The 17,712-nt window shown below is 40.3% G+C and overlaps 2 protein-coding genes across 3 annotated transcripts; one reads left to right on the top strand and one right to left on the bottom strand.

The window, feature by feature from the left end:
* The first annotated feature begins 1 nt into the window (after position 1).
* polr1e (RNA polymerase I subunit E) lies at positions 2-9,362 on the top strand. The gene is made up of 13 exons (XM_083532948.1): positions 2-162; positions 920-1,023; positions 1,108-1,184; positions 1,775-1,860; positions 2,211-2,263; positions 2,704-2,848; positions 3,313-3,423; positions 3,658-3,751; positions 3,878-4,008; positions 4,247-4,325; positions 5,322-5,453; positions 5,767-6,431; positions 7,827-9,362. Exons 1-12 carry the CDS (start codon positions 102-104, stop codon positions 5,930-5,932), a joined length of 1,239 nt encoding a protein of 412 aa, XP_083389074.1. The 5' UTR covers positions 2-101; the 3' UTR covers positions 5,933-6,431; positions 7,827-9,362.
* On the bottom strand, positions 8,473-17,671 carry fbxo10 (F-box protein 10). 2 transcript variants are annotated; one of them, XM_083532802.1, is made up of 11 exons: positions 17,531-17,671; positions 16,024-16,653; positions 15,037-15,822; positions 13,653-13,802; positions 13,287-13,423; positions 12,768-12,838; positions 12,222-12,374; positions 11,403-11,714; positions 10,350-10,657; positions 10,059-10,240; positions 8,473-9,975 (listed from the first exon to the last, which is right to left on the bottom strand). In XM_083532802.1, exons 2-11 carry the CDS (start codon positions 16,612-16,614, stop codon positions 9,798-9,800), a joined length of 2,868 nt encoding a protein of 955 aa, XP_083388928.1. In that variant the 5' UTR covers positions 16,615-16,653; positions 17,531-17,671; the 3' UTR covers positions 8,473-9,797. The 2 variants fall into 2 exon arrangements, with proteins under 2 accessions (XP_083388928.1, XP_083388927.1); XM_083532801.1 differs by having other exon boundaries at positions 10,350-10,660; positions 17,531-17,668.
* Positions 17,672-17,712: the final 41 nt, after the last annotated feature.

Raw genomic sequence — 17,712 nt, 5'->3', positions numbered from 1 at the left:
TATCCTGGCGGTCACCTCGTGGCGGCGCTGTGGAGCAGCAGCAGCGCCGTGGATGTAGAAAAAATAAAACAACAAACAAGAATACTTCAGTAACAGCAGCAATGGCGGCGTTCTGTACGTGGAAACCATGTAAAGAATCGGGAGAAGAACGAGCCGTTATTGGTAAAATGTCACCCCACAAGTCAGGGGATAATATCTGACTGCTCAGAGGTTTTGTGTTTGGATGTAAATGTGGAAAAGAATGATTAAGTTAAGGGGGGGGGGGGCATTACTTTTACATACCCACGTGGGTTGCTGGGAACAGCACACTATACCAAGTAGTCAGTACACTGTATATGAAGTTTTGAAGTAGATTAGACTGGTATATATATATATATATATATATATATATAATGAGTACGAGTTTAATTACCTGGGGTCAACAGTGCAAAGTAATGGAGAGTGTGTTAGAGAAGTGAAGAAAAGAGTGCAGGCAGGGTGGAGTGGGTGGAGAAGAGTGATAGCAGGAGTGATTTGTGATAGAAGAGTATCTGTGAGAGTGAAAGGGAAAGTTTATAGGACTGTGGTGAGACCTGAGATGTTGTATGAATTAGAGACAGTGGCAATAAGTAAAAGACAGGAGGTGGAGCTGGAGGTAGCAGAGCTAAAGATGTTGAGGTTTTCATTGGGAGTGACGAGGATGAGTTTATTAGAGGGACAGCACATTTGGCCCGATTGAGAGGAAAAAAGGAAAGCCAAGAAGTAATTTTGCGCAGCATAGGAAACCAGATGTAAAAATCGAACTCACTCCTGAGTTCCACATGCAAATGTGAAATAATCTAGAATGCCATTGAAAAGTTAAATGAAATTTGCAGGTTATTTTCTGTGTATAAAAATCACAAATTCTCATCTATTCTCCATCTCTTCGTCATTTCTGCAGTGAAATTTTCCAACGGACAGGTGAAAAACATCGATCAGCTGAACTTCCAGCTTTTCAAACACTCTGACGATGTCAATCCGAGAAAGAAACACAGGCGCATGGTGGTAATGATGCCTCTTATCAAATATTAAGGCTGTTTTTAAGTGAAATTCGACATTGACGAGTTGACAAGCTTGTGTGTGTTCCAGGTTGCGGAATCGGAGCGGTTGTCCTATGTCGGGAGTAACTTCGGCTCGGGCTCGTTACAATGCAACAACATGTGCAAGTACGTTCGGGTTAATTCTATGAGAGGGGCACTGCGTTTCTTTTACATCTTAGAGCATGCATTGGAGAAATAGAGAAAAAAAAATGCAACATGGTCATGTTTCACTATTTTTGAAAACATGCTATCATAAAGCGATAATCCAGAGATGATCATTTAGAATCCGCTTGGGTCTATGGTTCTTTGTTTTGTCATGAAATACATTTAATGTTTGTGTGACTGGTTGTAGACAAAAATAGACGTTCCAAGAGTTTCTTTGTCCAAAGACTTTATCATTGTGCCAAAACACATGTTGGTTTTAAGTTGTTGCAGCAGGGTACAGTCTGAACTTATACCCCATGTACTGTTTAGATTATATCACCAAGTCTGGACATCAAAAAACAAAGCAAACAAATTAAGTGTGCAATGTGATCAGACATGTCTCTTTGGAAACTTTATTGTCTCAGATAAACAATGAGTGAAGATCTCCTGAGGTGAATTATGACCTTATGGTGCTTCTTTTTTTGTATACTGTTATGTACTGGATTGTTTCAGTGTACTGTGATTTGAGACGTTTTGACACAATGTTCCTCAAAGCTCCTCTGAACTTTCAGTTATTTTGTGGGAGTTTTGAACAAAACCACCATGAAGATGAAGGTGCAAAGGGCTCAGCTTTTCAACCTGCAGCCAGTCATACCAGGTATACACACACACACACACATACAGAAACACATACATGTTAAGCAAGGAGCTCTGTGGATAAGATGTTGGACTTTGGAAGGTTTTGGGTTTAAATTCCAGCACCACCAAGCTCTTGGGGGGGGGGGTCTGGGGGCTTTTGCAGTTTTCCATTCCAGTGGGGAAACTTCTGTCATTAATTATTTCTGTTAAGGATGGAAGCACACATTTTTCTATCTATTTTCTATAGAATTGGAGCGTAAGATCAGATTCCCTCTACAAGCTGCACAGTAGAATAGGCTCGATATTTGTTGTGAAATGGGGTTGTTAAAAAATGCTAAATAAAATGCGTATTCTGTCTGAGCATCTTAGGGGAAACATCAGCAAATACTGATGACAGTGAGAGCAAGACCTACAGAGAGAAGGTAAGGCAGTGTGTGCAGACTCCTTTTTTTTTACCCTGGTCATATCCAGGTTTCAGCTGTAATCTTGAAAGAATCTTCTTGAATGGATTTGTATGAATTTACACACGATACGTATGAATTTGAGATTTGAGAATCGAGCAACAAAAACAGCAATCCCATTTTAATGAAACGAAGAGACAGTTAGAGCCTCTGTCTTCAAAAGGCAGTGTAGGACAGATGTAGCAAATGTGCCAGGATGAATTAGATACAGTCACAAAGCGGTTCATGGGATTTAGATGTTTGAGGTGGTCACCATTTGTGTAGTTTATTTTTCATTTTTGAGAATGTTTAGCCCACTTTTACCAATTTTGTCTAAAGGGTGTGTAAGGGTGTAAAGGGTGCTCTTAAATGTGTGAATTGACGGAAAAGTGCCTGGACTTGAGAATCCTGTGTGTTTGCAGTTGGACGCTCTCATCGAGGCGTTCGGCACGACAAAGCAGAAGCGCGCTCTGAGCTCCAGGCGCCTGAACGAGGTCGGGAACGACACGCTGCAGAAAGCTGTGGCTCGAGCTGCCAGCAACATCATAGACAAGAAAGGACTGGAAGGTAAAACATGTGACTCCATAATCAAAAAATCTTTTGGGGGGAGGGAATGTTTTTGACAGACACAAGATTGCTCATTTGTGTGGTAGCACAGGCATGTTTCATTTTAGCAAAATGTTAAATGTGATCAATGTGCAGCTTTCCAGCAGCTTTGGAAGGAGTCTCCAGTGCCAGTCAGAGATGAAGCTGCAAAGTCAGTTTTTCTTCTATGCGAGAGTCTGAACAGCTTCTATTATGATATAAGAGACAACTGGAAAATTGTTGATGTTTTTACAACATTAAATGTTGTTATAAATGGAGATAAATTATAGTCTTTTAGATTCTTTTGGTAAAAACAGTGCAAACGTTGGCATGTTGCTTTTGTGTATAAGTAGAAAGAAATAAAAACCTACTTGACATTCTCTCTCCCTCTCTCTCTCTCCCTCTCTCTCTCTCTCTCTCTCTCTCTCTCTCTCTCTCTCTCTCAGCATTGCAGCAGGATGTGGCAGATTCACAGACCCTGACTGAATCCAATTTCTTCCTCCCGCCCTGTAACAGGGACGCAGTAAACCGTGAGGATGTTTACCCCTTCAATGACCGTATCCTTCTCAAGCTAAAGAGAGAAAAATGACAAGTGACTAAAGTCCAGCTCAAGTCATCAGCAGTCTACTGTGATATGCAGTACCTGAGGTTCTTAAAGCTTTTAATCAGAAGAACCCTTTAGGACAACACATTGGACAACTGTTACATTTGAATGACATTGTGTTTCTCTCGTATATGGATGTGTAATGGTTTTTAAGTCAGGCTTAAAGTTTTCCTCAACTTCCTCTCAGTGCTGTCTCTAGCCGAGTTTGACTCGCTCAAGCAGCTTGGTGAGAAAATGTTGGGACTTATCTCTGAAGACAAGCTGACCAAAAGTGGCTCCTTGTAAGACAAGACTCATGAAGATTTTGTTAATATATTGGGTTATGCCACAGTCTGCATCAAATAATAATAATAAAGCTCATAGATTTGTTGCAGCAGCCTCGCTAACACTGTTCTTCGGCGTTGTAGACCTGAGACAGTAAAGAAGATTCTGAAAAGTCTTCCCAAAGAGGATGAAGATCGAGACCGAGAAGCACGCTGTGCCTGGTACCTGTCTTACCTCATCAGACTTGCACAGATAAAAAAACTGCAAAAAAAATGTAAGTATTGGCTGGAAATCTCATACACACCTAACAGTATCAGTCAAAAATTCACTATTGTGCAATCTTGGTCTATTTTTTTTTCCATGATACAAGATGCACTGTTTTCTAAATGCTGAGTCTCGGAGAAGAAAAAGCACTAACCTGTTGAATGAAACAATACACATGATTGATTATAAGCAGCCTTGTTATACAAAGAGCCTTTTTATAATATGTTTGTTTTTTTTGTTTCTGGAAGTTGGTGAGAGTGAATGTCCATCAGTTGTCTTCAGGAAAGTCCAGAAGCACTTCACAGTGGAGAGTTTTGATAAAGGAAGGTTTGTACAAGTTTGAAAGATTGATATTGGTACAAAGAAGAAGAAAAGCCGTATCTCAGTGTATCAGTTTAATCTCAAAAGAATGCTCAAGTTCCATTCCTAAGCATTTATTATTTATACTAAAATTATTTGTAGTAAGAATTCAAAAGCCAACACCAAAAAATTCCACGTTTAATTTTCTCCATTTTGTGATTAGGATATTTTATGGTGTGTCCTTAATCACGGGTCATGAGGTGATTCACTGTGCTGTTTACTTTTGTCATTTTGTCACATGGGTTTATCAACATGTATATCAATAATCTTATAACTATATAATAAGTGCTTGTTAAGCAAAAACCTTTCTATACTGTAATGGATTATTGGTCCATCTGTGAGAACCTTCAAAAGGAATATGCAGGATTCTACAGCAGGCATTCCACTATAAGAGTGTTAGAACCCATAACGGTTCTGAGAACCTGTGAGCTAGAGAGAGTCGGTATGATTGACACTAAAACAAAATAAAAGATATACAAAATATATCTATATAAGATCCCTTACTTAACAGAGTAAACAATGAGAACACAAACCAAGCTGTAAAGTCAAAGGAATTGTCTGTAGACCTCTGAGACAGGATTGAATCGAGGCACAGATATGGGGAAGGGTACAGAAAAATTTCTACAGCATTGAAGGTCTCAATGAACACAGTGGCCTCCACACTCCAAAATGTAGTGGAACATCATCTCAGAAGAGTTGAGGTTATTATTAACAGCAAATGGAAACTAAATGTGGAATGGGATGTTTCAAAAAGCACAAATGAATCTTATGGTCAGGTGACCATATACTGTAACTTCTATAAGTAATTATTAATGTAGTTTTACAATATATTGTCATTTACAGAGTAATATATTGTGTTTATGAACATCTGTTTAAATAAATATTTTACAATGCATCTTAATACTATATAGATTTCATCTAAATGCACACATGACAACGTTTTTCTGAATCTTTCTCCCCCAGAGTGAACAGCACGGTGACTGCTTCTACAGTCATTAAGATCGCGTCCCACTGTCTGGCTTTACTGCTTCATATTGGAGACCAGCAAGTAGACCTGACGCTCTTGCACAGAGACCTTGCTATCAGCGAAACCAAGTCAGCCTAAGCAAAGACTTCTCTTTTCTCTCTGCTGTTTAATGTGATGCACAATGACCATTAATTCTAACTGATTTAATGTTTTAATATTTTTCTGAAACTGAGGCAAATTACTGGTTTATATTATTGCACTTGCTAAATTGTGTTCCCCGTTTTTTTTATTTACAACTTACTGACTTGTGTATGTGCTCCACATGAATGTTTTTTACTAATATAGTGCAGAGATCTAAAAGAAAATTATTTTTGTGGGTTTTTTTTTTTTTTAAGAAGTCTTTAGTTCTAAAATCTAAATGCACTATTGTTTGTTTTTTAGGATGCTGGAGGTGGCAAAAGCCATGGGGCTTAAACTTTCCCGCCAGTCCATCCACAATTTGGAGGAGTCAGGGCTACAGGATGACCACAGAATGGCTTCACTGGAGCTTCCACTTGTACGCTACGAACGGCGCATGGAGAGCCGAAAACGCAAGAAAATGAAGTGAAATGGAATGACCAATTGTACGTTCATGGTTCAATAACTCTGTCAAGTTCAAAAACAACTTTAATGTCTGGTAGGCTTTAGGAAGGGAGAGACACAAGTGAATGAATACAAATGAATCATTTATTTCCCCACATAATGAGCACATACCCTCGTTTTATTGTGAATAAAAACAAGTTATTTGCTTGAAATTACCTTATTTCTTGTGTGCCCTCGGAAAACGCAATCGATCCAAAGTTGAACTGCATGGCTCTGTAGAACAAGACTCATATGTCGGTGTGGAGCTTGTTTTCTGAGGAGACTGTGGAACATCTGTTTATAGAGAAATAATGACTTTGACCAGAAGGAGTTATTCATGCTGTTCTGCTTGGGTTGAATATGATTTGGAAAAATATGTTAGGTTTGGGGTTTTACAGATTTTACAGAAATTATTCATTTATTTACTACTTGTTATATACATACAATTTATTTTAAAAGGCCACTTGAGTATTGTCTTTTGTACAGTGCCTTGCGAAAGTATTCGGCCCCCTTGAACTTTGCGACCTTTTGCCACATTTCAGGCTTCAAACATAAAGATATGAAACTGTAATTTTTTGTGAAGAATCAACAACAAGTGGGACACAATCATGAAGTGGAACGAAATTTATTGGATATTTCAAACTTTTTTAACAAATAAAAAACTGAAAAATTGGGCGTGCAAAATTATTCAGCCCCTTTACTTTCAGTGCAGCAAACTCTCTCCAGAAGTTCAGTGAGGATCTCTGAATGATCCAATGTTGACCTAAATGACTAATGATGATAAATAGAATCCACCTGTGTGTAATCAAGTCTCTGTATAAATGCACCTGCACTGTGATAGTCTCAGAGGTCCGTTTAAAGCGCAGAGAGCATCATGAAGAACAAGGAACACACCAGGCAGGTCCGAAATACTGTTGTGGAGAAGTTTAAAGCCGGATTTGGATACAAAAAGATTTCCCAAGCTTTAAACATCCCAAGGAGCACTGTGCAAGCGATAATATTGAAATGGAAGGAGTATCAGACCACTGCAAATCTACCAAGACCTGGCCGTCCCTCTAAACTTTCAGCTCATACAAGGAGAAGACTGACCAGAGATGCAGACAAGAGGCCCATGATCACTCTGGATGAACTGCAGAGATCTACAGCTGAGGTGGGAGACTCTGTCCATAGGACAACAATCAGTCGTATACTGCACAAATCTGGCCTTTATGGAAGAGTGGCAAGAAGAAAGACATTTAAAGATATCCATAAAAAGTGTCGTTCAAAGTTTGCCACAAGCCACCTGGGAGACACACCAAACATGTGGAAGAAGGTGCTCTGGTCAGATGAAACCAAAATCAAACTTTTTGGCAACAATGCAAAACGTTATGTTTGGAGTAAAAGCAACACAGCTCATCACCCTGAACACAACATCCCCACTGTCAAACATGGTGGTGGCAGCATCATGGTTTGGGCCTGCTTTTCTTCAGCAGGGACAGGGAAGATGGTTAAAATTGATGGGAAGATGGATGGAGCCAAATACAGGACCATTCTGGAAGAAAACCTGATGGAGTCTGCAAAAGACCTGAGACTGGGACAGAGATTTGTCTTCCAACAAGACAATGATCCAAAACATAAAGCAAAATCTACAATGGAATGGTTTACAAATAAACATATCCAGGTGTTAGAATGGCCAAGTCAAAGTCCAGACCTGAATCCAATCTAGAATCTGTGGAAAGAACTGAACACTGCTGTTCACAAATGCTCTCCATCCAACCTCACTGAGCTCGAGCTGTTTTGCAAGGAGGTATGGGCAAAAATTCTCTCGATGTGCAAAACTGATAGAGACATACCCCAAGCGACTTACAGCTGTAATCGCAGCAAAAGGTGGCACTACAAAGTATTAACTTAAGGGGGCTGAATAATTTTGCACGCCCAATTTTTCAGTTTTTAATGTATAGTAATTGCAATAATGGCAACACATGGGTTCCTGGTACTAAAATACCATAAATGAGAAATTACTATAAGCATGTGTGGATTTTTACCAGCCCATTTTGAAGGTTATACACTGTATGGACAAAAATGGACATCTGTGTGGCTATGGTTTACATGGGTTGGCTTGGAAAATCTTAAATAGCCCGCAATAGAGCGCTGAACTAAACCCTATTGAACACCTTTGGGATGAATTGGAACTGTGACTGCACCACAGGCCTCCTTAACCTATTTCTGACTTTACTATCACTTGTGAATGAGCACAAATCTCCACAAGCACACTCCAAAGTCAAGTGGAACATCTTCAGAGAAAAGAAGAACTTATAACAGCAAATGGGAACTGTGTCTCTCTCCGGTGTCCACAAAACTGTGAACATATAGTCTATATTACATTTATTTTTTATACAATTTTGTGCTTTCTCCATGGGATCTTTCACCACATTATTAGGTGCACCTAAAAATGTGACTACTGCTTGGTTGTTGGCTGATTTGAGTATTTCAGAACTTTTTTACAAAATTGTGCAAAAAAAAAAAAAACCCCAGAGTCAAAGAAGGCACATTTGAAATGACATTTATCATTCTGTACAACATGTATAAAAAAAAGTCATACAGTAAAAATATGCACATATAAGACATCACTATTGCACTATTTAAGATAAAGGGGGAAAAAAATAGAACTTTTTTTTTTTTTTACAATGGTAATATAGTTGAGAAAATATTTTGACACACTCAATGGTCCAAATAAGTTACTTTTCAATGAGTTTAACAAAATAAAAAATGTTAAAATTATTAAGATTGTCACTACTAAGGTTTTCATTGCATTTGTACATTTGGCAGAGGGATTTACAATCGAGACAGAATACAAATCGAAGTAGACGGCTTAGACATCTTAACCACTGAGCCATAACTGACCTACCACTTGTTTACTGAGCAGTTGCCAGGTTGCAAAAGGGAAGGGGAAAAAAAAAATTTGATCTGAAATGAGTGCAGCAGCATGAACCTCAAAGGACCATGCTGAGGCTGAATAACATCACCTCATGCTGTGGTGGAGACTGTTATGCCAATGTTCCGTCAGTCGTTTAGGCAGGAGAGCTGCCACAGGAACGTGCAGGACTTGGAATTCCCACAGTGCACTTCACTTGTTTACGAACTATTCTGGGCCGGGTCTGTCACTCGGGACAAATGAGGGAGGAAACCATGTGCTGTGCATCAGTTTCAGCCGCTCTGGTCAGAAACCTAGAGGCTGGTTCTAAAGTTGGTACAGACGATGTATGACTATCCAAGATTTACAGTATATATCATATATCTATGATGACCCAAAAATAAAATACAATTTTACAAACCCATTCTACATTAGGATGTTTCAATTTTAGGTTCCACAAAAAAAAAAATAAAAAAAAAATATCAGCTTCAATGATCAAGAATGAATTTCATGTGAACGGTTTTATGTATCCCATCCTTCCCTCTATTCCAATACAGAAAGTTGTATTTCAAATCCATCTTCTTGTCCCATGTGTTGGAGAAGTAAGTCAATTGGCAGAATATCTGATCCGAACACAAGAGCTAATGTACAGCATCTTTTACAAGAACTGGTAACCTGGGAAAACATGTTTAATCATGATTACAAACAATCAGTTTTGTCATTTCACTACAAATCCACTGCAATCTAACAACTGGTTCAAAGCATGGCATTTGATGTACAAACCTTATGCTTAGCAAGTAAAGTTTTACATCCAGTGGGTTTTTCCAGACCCACTTACTAGTTACCAGGTTTCTTGGTGACTAAAATAGGAAGTTCCTTGAATTAGGACAGTGTCCCTAAGTGCTTTTCAATCCAACACCTAATTTCCATTGCTGCAAGAAAAAGTGTCTTTAGTCCCTCATAGAATGCAGCAGAAGATGCTGCCATTGTTATGGCAGCCGCTCTCTACCGTAGCAGTGATTCTGCTGGTCATGCTAATGGCGAGGTGGGCAGGGCGCGATGAAGGCGCAGAGCTTGGTGGATTGCTCCCGAGAGGACGAGGAGGAGGGTTTTCCAGAACCCAGCTTGTGTTTGATCTGAGTATGAAAAGAATGGATGATAAGTTTAATGGCTTGTATTTTTCCCCAGCAAAAGCAAGAACACAGACTTATACACTTACCTGTGTGTGAGCAGAGTATTGCTGAGCACCACACACTCTTGGTTGAGGGGGTCAGCGTATATGTGGGGTTTGTTGTTGTCAGGGTAGCCCTGGTACACCAGGTTTTCCTGAATCACACCTCGTACCTGCTCTTTTACAGAGATGGCAGAACCCCGCAAAGATTGCACACGATTCCTCAGAACCTGGAAATAAGGAACACAGCAAGGAATCAATATCACACATGGAATACAATAATCTGAATTATACATATCGAACCATTTTTGTCAGAGAAAAATCCAGAGCAAAACTTACTTTTACATCTGCGCTTTCCATCAGCCCTATCCCAATGGCCCCGTTTCCAGTCACATCGTTTTCCACGATCTGCCCCTCACCACGGAAGCACACACCATGGTACCTGTTACCGTAAATGCCATTACCTCGCAGCTCCACTCGACATTCTCGGTCTATCGTGATTCCGGATCTTCCGTTACCGTGGACGCAGTTGCTGACGAGTCGGGTCAGCTGAGCGCTCTGAACGATAGCCACGCCCGCCGCCTGGTTGCTCGCCACCATGTTTCCCACCACGTTCAGCGCCTCACTGCTTTTCACATACACACCCACTGCTGTGTTCAACAGACATGGAGCAACCATTCAGTGAAAATCTCGTATTCAAATTAAAAAACAGTGAAATATAACAGAATATTTAAAGGAGAAGGACAAGAGTACATTTAATACATATCTGTTGCTTGAAAAAAAAAACCCCAGAGATAAAGGATTATTTATTTTCTGAGAAAGAAGCTTATGTTATTTGAGATTTGGGCCACGCTTTCATTTTATTTGCTAAAAATAAAATAAAAAAAAAAATTCCTTAACTTCCTTTTACTTTATTAAGAAGAAAGGCAGTTGTGTTATAACTGTACTTACAAGATCCTAAAGGACTACTTTCTAACCCTATGTTCTAGGTAGGAAGGATATTACCCAGAGATACAACCAAGTGATTGTGGAGATTGAGAGATCCACAGCCCAGATGTGACGAGCTGTACACAGGAAGATTATAGCCTGAATTTATTCAACAAAGCTGAGCTTAATGGTAGACCAAAGAAGAGCTGTATTAAATCCTGTCCTGTATTTGCAAACAGACATGTTAGAGACTCAGTAATATGGATTTGGCCAAACAGCGAACTAGACAGTGAAGCATGGTGGTGGAAGCTACATGCTGAGAGTTACGCTTGTCAGCCTAGCTGAATTCCTGATTAATTCCTTTAACATGAATTAGTAACAAAACTAATGCCAATACCTGCTGCTTCTTCTCCTCCTTATATAATTTATTAAAAATAAATGACACAAAATGACACTGGTTCTCACCTCCGTTTTTGCTTATGCAGTTATTCTCAACTAAAGCCACAGTGATTGGACGGCGAGTTGAAAAACGTTCATCCTCACTGTCCATGTCGCTCTCCCATGCTAGCAGCTCGCCTTCTTCGTGAAAGTTCTCCTGGCCTCCTCTATCCCGCTCTCCTCCTCCTCCACCTCCTCCCCCTCGCTCACTGCCTGCTAAAAATGCAGGGTCCTTCCGGCAAAACACAGCCAGCCCATACATGCGATTATGGGTTATGAAGTTTCCGATCAGCTGCGGGAGACTCGATAACATCACCCACACACCACAACCCCTGTTACCTACCAGAATAAACGTCAGAGAATTGAAAGGTTTAGGATCCTCCTGCTCATGTTAAAAGTATGCTTGAATACATTTAATATTAAATAATACATTAATTTATAAATTATACATAATACATTAAGGTTTACCCCAGTAAAAATTCCACACTAGCCAGGGGATTACAAGCAAATTTACTAGTAGTTGGATTTGCTCACTCTGAACTGACAATTTATCAGATTCAGTGACCAAACCATTAACAATCTATTACAATCCAACAGTAATCACTGTATACTCTTAACATCTATGATGAACTTATAATTTAGATTATTTAGCTGTTCTGTAGCCTGTGTAACATCTGTGTAAAATAAAATTAGATAACAATGTAATCACATACAGGTAGGGAATTTCTGATCATTCTAAAGAACAAACAAAATCACTTGGACATTTTTTATAAGCGAAATATTCTTGAATGTCTCTCCTCGCTATTAGTGATGCCCAGGAGAAAACATAAGGCAGGAAGTGCTCACCATAAATGTGATTGCCCTCGATGAGGCCCTTTCCCCTCTCCCCGACCACCACGCCGTCAGAGTAGCCATGGCAGATAAAGTTATTGCGCAGGACTGGATCTCCTCCTCGGCGGATGTCCGCACCACCCCATTGATTCTGCCTAATCACATTTTCTATTAAGGAAAAACAAATCGTACAGTCAGGCAAACTCAGAATAAATACAGAATAAAAACAGGTTTATACCTGCTTGAAATTTCCCCACATCTATATAATTTTCAAATAAAACACTGACCTTTTACGTTACATTTTACTCATGTCCTTATCTATCATCATATCATTCAGTGTGTTGGTGCACTTTCTACTTTTCTAATAGACTGGTCGGCTTGTAATTGTTCTGCTTTCTTGTCTTAATAATCCACAATCCAGAAATAAAAAAAAATAAATAAAAATTATTATGATTGCTTTAGAAGGCTAAGAAGGTCCTGGTAATGTGCATTAACCCCGTTTGCTTCTTCAATCAATCAGCATAATGTATATAATCAGACATAATTGATGATTAGACCAACCAGTAATCAGTCCTCTTCCGTTCTCGTTAACAGCGATGCCAGCAGCAAGACCTTGGAATATGTGATTCCCACTGACAGAAAGAAAAAAAGAGAAGTAGGAAATGAGGGTTTGTTATGTAAACGTTTTTGCATTTAGGCATTATTAATAATATTTCATCCAATGTGAGGCGGATTGTGATCAAATACAGTTAGATACTGTAGCTGTTTTAGTTTCTGATCACAACTCAGCTGCTGGCTGAGGAAGTATTTTTCAGCCCGCAGGCTGACATGAAACACACGACAGTCCTCGAGTTCAATTTTATTTTATTTGTAGAGTTTAAAAATGGACAATGGGTAAAAATTAATTGCCGACATTAACGGTTTAAGAATAATATTTATAGGTTGTCAATGTAGATAACCAGATAAAGATAATACAGAGGCTTGTATAAAACAAACACAGACAGACAGACAGACAGACAGACAGACAGACAGACAGACAGACAGACACACACACACACACACATTCTTTGCTATTGCTACCTGACCACAGGATTCCCGTTGTAAAGAATGTAGACTCCGGCCTCTTTGTTGCCGTAGATCTGGTTGCTGCGGATGGATCCTTTCCCGTTGCCCAGGACGACGATCCCAGAACGTAGGCCGCTATGGATTCTGTTACACTGCAGCAATGTGCAGAGGAGAGAAAAGAGAGAAAAGACAGATTAACTGTATGAGAAATAAAAAGATCGAGCTTTAAAAGTTCTCAGACTATCAAAGCTGTTTTTTACCAGCTACAATGAAAAGGAGATATGCATCACGACAACCAAGTGTAAATAATACTGTATATATTTTAATCAGAAATAAATCTGGCAACTAGCTCAGAAAACTTGGTGGGAAGTTAACAGTTACCAGGATTATAGGATTGGCTCCTTTGCGTATGTCTAGTCCTGCTTCACCGTTTGAGTGGATATTGTTCTCAGCGATGAGGCCTTGAGCGGAGAGCCGCAAGAAAACACCAGATGCTCGACACCCACTCACTTCATTGCGCAACATCACCATCTAACACAGGAAGAGAGAACTTCTGGTAAATATGTTACAACTTCCCAAGATGCATTTTTTCTTAAATTGAACAATGTGTGATATGCTACAATTTCTAATCAATTTCCTTTCCTACACTGTTCCTAAGAGCCTGTATTTGTGGCCAGTGTTTTCCCCTAGAGAGACAAAAACGAGAATGTTTATGCTGGTCGATTTTAACTCACGTACAGCAGGATTACTTGGCAGAAATAATCCTGAGAATTCTGTTGAGGAAACAGTTCCCAAAATAGCCATGCCTATTCATATAACCACAATCCTATACCCTAAAGAAATCCTAAATACCTATATGTGGGAACATGTCCTCCCATCATTAGATAGGATTTATGTAGTGTACAGTGTGGGTACAGAACAGACAAAAATTACAGATGCTAATGCTGTAATTAGCATTAGCTACATTTGGATGAAATTTTTGCATATATCTAAAGCATAAAGCCAAAGAATGTGATAAAACGGATGAGATGTTCATGATGAGATGAGATGTTCACCATCATCATATATAACAAGCATGATCTAGTAAGAAATAAACCAAACTGAACAACAGGGTGATGATATACAACATACACTTATGTATAAACATGTGTTTAATGTTATGGAATGTCTGTGAAACAAGTTAGACCCTGTTATTATTAATACCATAGCAGCTATAAGTATGGATACCGTCACTATAGATACAGTACGTTATTATAAACCTGTGATTTACCTTCAATAATGTCCAAGCTGCTAAATCAGGGTTTAGTCACACCTTGAGCCACTGACTCAGTCCTGAGGCACAGAACTAGATGCACTCACTGAAGGTACTGAAAGTAAGGTTAAGATATATATATATATATAAACCTACACTGAATAAAAGACTCTTCTATCCTTTAACTCTTAATCTAAATGATGACATTTGATTACACCCAGTAATAACCAGGTTTTTTTTACTAGGTTTTCCAATAATACTGGTCTTTTATTATTTATATAAAAGTTCTGTTAGCCAGAAAGTTGATGTCTCTTGCTTTGTTTATCTTTACACTTATAGAATTTTGCCCTTTTCCACAGCGACTTACACTTATCTTATTTATACAACTAAACAGATAAAAAAAAGACCGTGCTTAAGATCCCAGGAATGGCAGCTTGACCGTGCTGACATTTTAACTCACAACCTTTCAGTCAGAAGTCCGATGGCTTAAACACTGAGCTAGCACTTCCCCACCTTGGCATACTGGATGCAGCGCACTGCATAGTTGAGTCCTCGAAACACGTTGGCTTCCAGTCTCGCCTGGGCGTGGTTACACAGATGAACGCCCCCTTTGCCATCACGCAGCAGGCAGTGGCGCAATAAGCACCCTTGCACCGAATTTGCCAGCTCTTGTGCCTCTGCATCCCTCTGCAGCTCAGCGCTTAGACACAGCAGCACAGGAAACATAGAAAAATCTGGCTTTCTTGGCTCTGAGAGGTGCGCGAGACCATGCTCCTCGTAGGAGAGCGTGTAACCCAGATTATTTCCATTCTCAATTTTTTCATCGTCGCCAGAATCGCTCGAAGTGTCCATGCTGTCGTCCTCGATCATCGTGCCCTCCTGGCCTGAAAGCAGACCACCATTAAGGGGTTTCGATTTGGTCCAGCTACTTTCCCAATCTATGTCCTGTTTAGTCCAGTCCTCTAGGGGAGAATCTCTGGGACTGACTCCACCCAAGTTGTCTTTGGTGTCCTGACCACGAATAGACATCGTCGAGACAGTTAACATTTTGGCCAAAGCGGCCAGGTGTCTACAAGCCCAGTTGCGCTCAGAAACGGGTGGACCTTCCACAGTGACAGAGGCAGAGTCGCCACCGGAAAACTCACAGCTGTCCAATAGACTGATGGCCACACCCAGAAAGTGAGCAGAGCTGCCTTGGGCGAATGAACAGAAGCGAGCCTGGCAGGTGCCCGGTCCTCTGACATGCAACTGGCAGCCTTCGAAGTTGCAGTTGTCCAATTGGACATGACCTGAAGATGTCTAGTAAATGCAAAACAAAATAAAGTGAGGTATTTCATAAAGAGTGTGTAAAAACAATTTAATTGTGCTGGAACACCTTTTGTCAGATATTTTACACTGAAAAGTTAACATTTGCATTTTTGTTTAAAGGCAATAAACCGTTTAACTTTCTAATAAAAGATAATATAACTGTGAAGTGTGTGTATGTGTGTGATTGCTTACTTTATACACCACTGGTGAGAACCAGGCTGGCATCAGAACTAAATTACATAGCCTGGCAGTCAGACACTGCTGATCAAAGCTCACCAGCAAAGCCACATCCCCCAGCTTCCCCATTCCCACAATCTCAACAGGGACTTTTAAAGTCACCTCTGCCTGCTCCTCATATATACCCGGGTGAAGCAACAGTCTATCATATGGCCCTGCAGTCGCCAGTGCCCCTCTCAGTGTCTCATAGCCATGCCCGGGCACGGAGCCCACATGCCACACTTTCCTGTCCTTCCTGCGCCGGAACAGGTGCAGGCAGGTAGATGAGTGGAGCTCAGCTCCATTCTGTGTCCATGTGCGACTGGCCAGTGCCTGCTGGCGTAGTGCCTCGCGCCAGGATGGCGGTGCCAGGTGAGGTCGGCGTGGCCAATTTGGATGCCGCCACTCTGGAAGGCCCAGACACAGCTGGCGCCAGCGCGTGCTATCCAGGCTTAGTATGAGTTCCCGCCATGCATGGCATACCAGGCAACAACGACCCAAGTCAGCCAGGGGTAGATAGGCCAGGATAAGGCGCCACAGCTCTGCAGGCACGCTGGATGCCTCCATCGCCAGCACAGGCTGTCAGGGCAAGTGCAGAATCATCACCTGGAAAAGAAGAAATTTATTTGTATAGGCAAAAGCAATAGAAATTTATTTTTTTAACACAGTTTTATATACATCAAAGCAAACATACTGTTGTACAATAACAGACAGTTTATGAGGTTTATGAACGTGCATGCTGTTAGACCTGAACAAATCTATTTTAGGTTTTATAAACACTGACCTTCAGGGACATGCAAGTTATAGATTCCCACATTCTTTACACATATTGTGTGTATATATGCATATATCTTCTTAGTGTACTTGCACATCAGCTTCTGAACATTTTTAAAATGTCCAGAGCCTTTATAATTATTTGTTGCACTTACTCAACAGCTTCTGCACAGCTTCCCTGCCACAGCCTTTATATTTATTTGCTGTGCATATATTTGCATATGTACATATATTTACATTTACATAATCTGCACTTGACAGTTTGCACAATTGATACTGTTTTGCACTGCTGATGTCAAACTGCATTTCGTTGCTGTGTACATGTACTATGCTATGACCAGCAAGTTCTATCTATCTATCTATCTATCTATCTATCTATCTATCTATCTATCTATCTATCTATCTATCTATCTATCTATCTTGCATCTAACAGGTTAGTGTTGTGCACATCGCCTACAAAATGCAATCTGATTCTGTCATGAAAACAATCTCAGTGCACATCCAGGGGTAATCAAAAGCCGTATGCACGTATACCTGTGATGCAAAAATAAAAAACAACAACAAATGGCCCGAAACAGCAGCAGGAAGCTTCTGGTGCAACTTTTGAGCTTCGTGCTAGGGCACTGGAAGAAGCATCAACGCGGTACGACGATAAAAAAAATTATATTTCGAAACGCATGAATAGATAGTAGAAGAGGATGAAACCTACCTTCATTCTCGAAGGCCTCTGCTGCTTCATGTTTCAAAGCCAAACACTGAGCCGCTCGCAGCGCGTGAACATTACAAGAGCCCTGTTTTCTTCGAGCCTGCGCCTGTTTGCTGAAGGCGTGGAAACAGTGAAAGGGGTGTGGTGTAAACGCGCGTTCACAAAAGGAGGCGGAGTCAATGGGT

This window comes from Silurus aristotelis (genome assembly GCF_946808225.1).
Source record: "Silurus aristotelis genome assembly, chromosome: 27".
In the NCBI taxonomy this organism is placed as follows: Eukaryota; Metazoa; Chordata; class Actinopteri; order Siluriformes; family Siluridae; genus Silurus; species Silurus aristotelis.
The sequence above is the reverse complement of the archived record's forward strand: the minus strand, read 5'-3'. Positions and strand labels throughout refer to the sequence as shown.

Coding starts and splice junctions, on each gene's coding strand:
- polr1e (XM_083532948.1), top strand. CDS start 102: ATGGCGGCGTTCTGTACGTGGAAACCATGTAAAGAATCGGGAGAAGAA. Junction 1,185..1,774: donor CAATGCAACAACATGTGCAA/GTACGTTCGGGT, acceptor CTGAACTTTCAG/TTATTTTGTGGGAGTTTTGA. Junction 2,264..2,703: donor GCAAGACCTACAGAGAGAAG/GTAAGGCAGTGT, acceptor GTGTGTTTGCAG/TTGGACGCTCTCATCGAGGC.
- fbxo10 (XM_083532801.1), bottom strand. CDS start 16,614: ATGGAGGCATCCAGCGTGCCTGCAGAGCTGTGGCGCCTTATCCTGGCC. Junction 13,803..15,036: donor GCTGCATCCAGTATGCCAAG/GTGGGGAAGTGC, acceptor TTCCTGTGTTAG/ATGGTGATGTTGCGCAATGA. Junction 11,715..12,221: donor CGAGGGCAATCACATTTATG/GTGAGCACTTCC, acceptor TTATTCTGGTAG/GTAACAGGGGTTGTGGTGTG.